General features: G+C 39.4%; 1 protein-coding gene across 1 annotated transcript; it reads right to left on the bottom strand.

Annotated features, from left to right (window-relative positions):
- Positions 1 to 1972: 1972 nt before the first annotated feature.
- Positions 1973 to 3059, bottom strand: LOC140996675 (hydroxycarboxylic acid receptor 2-like). Its single transcript, XM_073467136.1, has one exon. It carries the CDS (start codon positions 3057 to 3059, stop codon positions 2091 to 2093), a length of 969 nt encoding a protein of 322 aa, XP_073323237.1. The 3' UTR covers positions 1973 to 2090.
- Positions 3060 to 7886: the final 4827 nt, after the last annotated feature.

Consider the following 7886-nt stretch of genomic DNA (forward strand, 5'->3'; position numbering starts at 1 on the left):
GATAAAATAACTTTAATGTCAGAAGTATCTAGACTGCTGTTGCCTATTTGACTGTATTTCACAGATGCTTGGGTAGTTTATTTTGTTATGGTGCTTACACAGAAGTTAATGAAAGAATTAAGTATTAAAGTGCATAAAAATGTTCGTGGGCTGCACGAACATTTGTCCTGCTTGGCCACAAATCACAACCTTTTGAGTGCATATTTGGTAACCACATCTGAGTGTTACTTTTTTGACATTATTTTCATTTCTATCAGAAGACTTCCCCTAATGGAGTCAAACAGGTACCCACATGGTATTTCTCTGAGGAAGCTGCCGACCACACTAACTAACTTCTCTCTAAAAATCGCTGTGCAGTTTGTTGTTGAAACTAAAACTTGGTCACATTTGAGGTTATATTTAAGGATGATCACTGAGTGCCTACAGATACAAAATGTCTTAGAGAGTAGTGGGTGAACCACACACATTGTACGTACATCAGGAGGATGTTTTCAGCTTGATTCATAGACGGAGAAGGGTGAAATCTCACTTGAGATAAGAAAGACATTGCCACACCATTACTAAACCAGTCAGAGCCTACTTCTCTTTTCAAATTCACTTGAATTTTCGCAATTTTGACACAATTTACAGTAACATAAAAATCCAGCCGTAAGAAAAAAATAGGCATCCATTTTTTATTTTAAATTAGAAATTGGGTTTTACAATGCATGTTATCAATAAATGTCTGCATTGTACGGCCTGAGATGTGTTAGCCTTACTTCTAGAAAATCTGGTGAAATAATACTCGGCTCATTACCTGGTAGTGTAGCTTCTGTATAATCATAGCAATATATATATAGTGTCTGAGAGAGCCTATGCAGAGACTTGTGTTTTTGAAACCTGCGACGTGTTCTCTATTCCTCTATTGCTTGTATGTGTAGTCGAGATATATGATTAAGTATGTCTGTATTAATCCGGTACTTACGTGAGGAAATTATATGCACGTTAAGTCAGTTTCATTTACTTGTAATTGAAGGATATAACTCTGATGGTTGCCTGCATAATTTTTGTGGCCCCACCTAAATAGCGGGGGCGGTGGTGTTTGTGGTATGAACCACATTTCAGGGAAACCAGAGTACTTTATTAACTGTGTCATAGGCATTATTAGATGGCACACATCCACAGCTGCTAAAACTGAAGTTTCACTCCTAAAAAAAAAACAGTTATGTGTTTTGCTGTTCACTCATTTAGTTGGTTTGTAATGAATTCCTTTTTTTTTACAGCTAATCTTTCAAGTGGTTGTCCTCTACCTAGAATAAACTATAAACTAATTTAAATAAGGCCATATATAACAAGTAAGCATCCACTTTTTAGAGTTTATATCCTCACTGACTCGTGGGTTTTTATTTGATATGTAAGACACAAGGCCAAGACTGCATATTGTACATTTTTATCTAATGTTGTATTACATAACAGTGCCAAAACTGTGCTGTCATGCAGTGATAGCAGGATGCAAGTATTTAAATATGAACTCTTGATGTATTTGGTTTATGCCACTACTTCTGTGTACCGAGTCTATGTAAAGAGCTTGCTTCGACTTTGTGTCAACTGGAAGTCAAATGAAATAATCCAAGATGACACAGCACGTATATTGAGGAGAAATCTATTTATTACTTGTTACAGCAGCAAAGACATTTAATTAACACAGAAAAAAACATATGACTATGTATCATTACGATCATATATCCCCTGAGAAAGCATTAGACATTGTGTTATTTTTTTTTCATCATAATTATGTTTTGTATTTTATTCATATGAGGTCATAAGCATGAAAACCAACAATAAAGAGTTGAGCTTTGGCAGCAACATCAGTAGTTTTTACTACTTCATGTGTTTTGCAAAAGAAATATTGAGAAAAGTGCAGTCATTTTATATAGAAGAAAACAATTTTTATAAACCCAATTAATTTTTGAAAAGTGCGGTGAATATATATACTGGATAACTACTATATGAGATAAGCAAAATAGCATATGTTGGTTGTAGCACTCGCATGACAGTTTTGGGACACAGCTGTTCGCTGCCTCAATGACTTCCTTTATTTTGCTTTGTGATCACAGCTGGCTGAGCGACTGCGAGCCTGTTTCCCGAACTCTCCTCTCTGTACTTTCAGAAGGTTCTACTGCCAGATGAAGAGCTTTCCTGCAGAAGTTCTTGAAGGTAGGGCTGGAGAAGTAGTAGACCACAGGATCCAACGCGCTGTTGAGATAGGTCAGGCTAATGGTGACGTAAAATAGGGTGGTCGAGTCTTCCAGGGCAGCGCAGATTTCAGATGTGGAGAGGCTGTTGGCTAGTCGCTGGGTCTTGATCCAAATCAGCAGCTGCATGAAGTTGCTTGGGAGGAAGCAAACGATGAAGAGCACCGCAACTACTGTGATGAAGCACAGAGCCTTCTTAATCTTTGCATGCTGGGCCAACTGTCTTCCTCTCAGGTAGACAATAATGTGGATCGTGCAGTAGAGAATCACAACCAGAGGAATAAAGAAGGAAAAGAGAAACGCAAACTTATGCCAGCTCAGATTACGTTGGGGTTCAGTCTCAACCATGAAGCTCTCGCAGTAGGTTGTGTTGTGATTCAAAGTGAAGACATGAGCTGTCATTGAGATGGTGAGCATCCATAGTGCAAGTGCTCCACACATGGCTTTGGGCACACTCAAAGAGTTGATGGGATGATGGGGATGCACCACACGCATGTACCTGTCCACAGCGATAGCCATCAAGAAGATGGTACTTCCACTGCGGTTCATTGCCAACATGAAGAGGCAGATGTTGCAGAAAGCGGCTCCAAACTTCCACGTGATCTGAGAGATGTAGTAGCTGGCACGGAAAGGCAAAGCCATGTTGAGCAGAAAGTCAGCCACTGCCAGGTTGAAGAGTAACACCGTGCTGCTCTTCCATGGCTTCATGTGGAAGCAGAAGATCCAAAGAGCCAAACCATTTCCAAGGATTCCCAAAACAAACTCTGTTATCAGCAGTGGAGGGAGCACACTGATCAGCAGAGTCCCATTGAAATAGCATTGCATGTTGAGTTAGGTACTGCCTTGCTGGCTGCGGATTGAAGAAATAACGCCTCGACGACTGCATGCATTCTTTAGAGAGAAAAGTGGTTGTGGTTTGTGGTATTCTCAGAAGCATGTGACTTCTGCTTTTAGTGTGAAATTTAGTTAGCACCTTTGTCTAATGTTGGATATCTCTCTTTCTTATCAGAGGGGCACAATACCTGTGCATGTGTAAATGTTAAACTAATGAGCTCTCATTAAGCTTCAATTGAATAAAGACTCACCATCCAAGTGCAGGACCATTACCAGGGAGTTAATGACCTTATCTTATTGTGTAGGAAGCTTCCTCATTTTGAGAACAAGGAACATTTTTTTTTTTCTTTTTTGATGTGTGATTGACTATACTTCTTGTTCAAGTTGCAACTATTATTAACTGAGAAAGAAACTCGGCATCTCTTAGCTACGACTTGTGAGAAAATGCAGCAGCTGCAATAAAACCACAGGATGCTGTGGCCTGGTCAAAAAAAGCTCATCTGATTGATGCGTGACAAGAGCTACAACTATGGAAGACCAGGTACTGCTCCTCACCTCAGCCTTCGGTAAAGAGCAACCTTAAATACAACAGTGAGACAGTGGTCTCTTAATGTCACTGATTGATCGGCCCAAGTCCAAACTCATGCTCCATCCATCCTACAAAGCACTGAAAGAAGGGTCTGGATATATCAATCAATTATCTCACTGTGTAAAAAAAATGTGTACTTTTGAAAATGTGTTTATTTCTTTGATTTTGTGGGTATAACATTTTACAGATATGAAAACTCAGAATATATAATAGATACAGTATATGTGAAAGAAATGTCACGCTCTGCACAAATGTATCCGTCACACAGCAGTGACACAAATGCTGCAAAAGGTGTGAAGTGTAAAGTTTGTCAGATGCATGAATATTTTACTGAATTCATCACTCAACCTGCACAGGAAGACTAGTGTCACTATCAGGAGTCATTATGAAACAGCACTGCCGAGGCAGATACAAATGTAAAACAAAGTAATGAAACTATACTATTTTATTTTTAACTGCACTTGATGACATTTAAAGCAATGAAGTTCCACATACATGTGCATATGTGTAGATTTCTTGCATGGATGTCTTTGGAAGCAGAGTGTCTGTGCAGGTGTGGATGATGTATAAGGTTTACAGTTATTATTTTTTATCCTCTTTGTTTGTGGGTGGTGTGGTCACAATTCTACACGAGAACTAATGATTTATTTGAGCTCATATGTTGATGTTTGTAACCTCTGATGTAAGGCATATGAACTATACACTGTGCTCCTTTCACAGTGGAACCAGATGTGACTTTTTACACACATGCAGAATCATTTCGCATCCTGTTGTTCACAGCAGATTGTTTATTTTCAGCATGACTGTTCAGATAACTTGTTCACGTAAGCACGGAGGAACGTAGGTCATTCTCTCAGTTTGAACTCTAGTAACAGCAAACCAAATGTCCAGTACAGTTAACCAACTACACCACATTATGTAAGTCAGCGAGTACAAAAACTCACAGAAAACTGTGTTCGTGGCTCATTTCTCTTTGAATGAGTCCAGATGCATATGTATTATTCTGGGAATCAGAATAAATCTTTTAGAAATCAAGACCCTGTGGACCTGGATCCTTTCTGTGTTTGTGAAGTGTGATGTTTAGAAGATGAGAACATGAAGAAGAGATGATGAGAAGAACGATCAAGATATGTATTTTAAAGAGGCAATTTGTAAGATATGGCCAGAATTTTTGTTTAAAGCTTTCAAAAAAAGTCCTGGTCAGAGTCACTGTAAATCACATCCATACCCCCCTGTCTTCAAACCCACCTCCGTCAGTCTCAGAGGCTGTGCTTGGTCCCGGTCTGGTGTCCAGCCGTGTTCACTGGAAGGCAGCTGAGTCAGATGGAGCTGAGCCATGTTGCCGGTCATGGTAACAGGAAACAACAACCTTCGAGCTTACAACCTGTACGCTGAAAATGGCAAGTTACATCTAATGGCAGATCTTACCTTTTCTTTTGCAAGGATTAAGCCATTTTAATGTCCGGGCTCATCTCCCCATGTGCAAGACAAGTGCCTCCTGACATTATTTGGCCTGACCCGACCCTGGGTTTAGCACCGCCCCAAGACTACTGTGATTGAGGCGGACTTTAATCGCAAACTGTTCCATTCATATGGTGATGATATTTAAGCCGTGCGACCGCAATGTTGTCTGTTTATAGACAGACAAATTTAAATTTAAATTTACGCTTTGGAAATCACAAAAGTAGTCTGTGAAGATTATCTTGCTGCATGTCAAACGTGTGTTTGCCACAGAGATTATAATACGGCTTCTTGATTAGCCTAAGAAAATGCGTCTTCCCTACAGCATATATAGCAGCAGTAAGTGGTTATGCTGCCCCCTATAGTTTTGGAGCTACCTTTAAATTCTACCCATTTCTTACAAATGACTCCTTTAAGTATGATTATACAGTTTTTCCATATGAAACAAGTGAACTGTTGTGTGACTCATAGGAATGTATTAATTAAAATAATCACAATAAGAAGAGTAGCAGTTTTAACATGAGTCTGTGCTGCTGGGAGGCATTGTCCATAATTATACATCATAATTTATTAGTTGGTTTATTTTTTTTATCAGTAATTGGAATCTTTAAAGTAATAGTAACTCAAGCTGTCACATACATGTAGGGGAGCAGAAGTACAGAGTAACACACAAAGGAAATACTCAATTAAACTACAAGTACCTCAAAATCATACTTAAGGGAAATGTACTAGTTACATTCCACCGCTGTTTATGAGGGAGCTCACAGTCACCGTCAGTTTGTGAACCTCTACTGCTGTCTAGTGGAAAACATTTGAAAATGCTGGTTATGTTGTGTGTTTTGAAAACTGCGTCACGTGAAGCATGTTCACCAGCTCTGAATGATCGTTCTGCTTAAAGTGACTATCAGGGAAGTTGTGGAGTGCTGCTAATTTTAACGAGAAATGAGTGTAAACATGTCATCGAGAGACATGAACAAGAAAATCTGTATCTTTTAGTGTTTTGTAAAAGTTTGTGCTGTGCGACACATATGGACAACACTACAGAGGATTTAATGACAGACCAGCTTTTTGTGGGGCCCCTTCTCATATAAAAGCCACTCATGGTGCTTCACAAAGCCGTGAAACAATACGAAAAGGTTACAACAGCTACTGACAGACTGCACACAAAAGCAACTGTGGGGACAAACTTTCCATATCTGCCTTTTTGATTACTATCCATAGACTTACACAAGTGTGCACTGAGCCACTCTCACATGACTTTACGTCACTACATCAGCCATTATCTTTTCACATGCTGTCACTCAGAAAGTTATCCATGGATGTGACTTGGGCCTTGCCAGTCGAGAGGCTGGTTGAGAATGTGTGTGCAGTGCCGGTGTGCTGAACCCAGGTGGAAAAATGTGAAAGAGCCAGTTTGGCCTGCAGGGCAAACACATCCTTTTGTTTCCGTCTCCTGTTGTCCCATCAGCCCTTTTGTTTCCTTCACCTGCATACTTGGGAACAAAACATCATGTGTTGCAAACTCCACCCAGCGCAACGAACATGAAATTCCAGTCGTACAACCTTGAAGAGGATGGAAATACAGACAGACGCTTATGAATGTAAGAAAAAAAAACTGAAGTGTGAGTTTTCTTATCCCAGTCTGCTGTCAAACAGTTGCTTGGTGAGGAGCTGAAGAACTTCACCTAAGCTGCAGAAAAACAAGGAGAAACAACGCTGGTAGCTTGTAACCTGACTCAACATGATCAGCAGAAAGTAAAATCAATCCACGTCCACTTTTCGAACAGATGACTGTTAACTTTGCATCTCGATAGTTTGAACTGATTTGTTTCTGAAAGTTTTAAGATGATAATAGACGGAAGAGGAAGTGATTGAGACATAGAGACATAGAAAACAAGTAAGTCCACATACCTCAGGTCATATTGTTCATCGGCCAAGTTGGGCAAAGCACGAGACACTGCATGGTTATAAAAATAACCCTGATCCATTACAGAAGGATATCAGGGGCTGGTGACTTAATGATGTACAGAAATAAAGTGAATTGAGTGCAAAGTCTATTATAATGTGTTGATGTCTTTTAATAAATCCAAATAAGAGATAGGAGACTTAAATAAACAGCAGCAGATGAATCACAATGATGATCCATCAATGACTTTTTTTTTTAAAGCTGCTGCAGTTTCATGTAAGACAAAGGTCGATGAGTGAATTAATGAGAAATGTACACAGGACATTTGTAGCCACCTAAAGGGGCTCTATGTAACTTTTTTAAACCATGTATTCACTTCTTGCATTGGCCATATGTGAGCGGATTGTGATGTGGCATGAAAAATAAGGCCATCTCCTTCTCCCTTTGTTGTTTAACGCTGCTGGACTATGGTTTCTGTGGCACCCAATGCACTGAGCCATCCTAAAAGACTACGATCGCATTTTGAACACCGTTGATTTAACTTAAAGGAACAGTTCACCCAAAAATGCAAATTCAGTCATTATGTACTCACCCCCCATGCGGCTGGAAAGTCAGGTCAAGTTAGTCATAGTCTATAAAACACTCAATCATCATTGTGTTATCTCATTCGGTGACTTAAGAGATATTTATTTACATGAAAATCTTTGAGACCCTGCCACCTTTCCAGCTTCAGACAGTGTTCGTACCTTATTTTCCTCTGAGAGCAGCTTGTTTATTCAGTTATGGGAAAAATTAAATATATTTCTGAGTTTATAGTGCCCCTTTAATACATACCCAATAATAATAAATGAGTAGCCTACAT

Source organism: Pagrus major, chromosome 5, assembly GCF_040436345.1.
Source record: "Pagrus major chromosome 5, Pma_NU_1.0".
Lineage (NCBI taxonomy): Eukaryota > Metazoa > Chordata > Actinopteri > Spariformes > Sparidae > Pagrus > Pagrus major.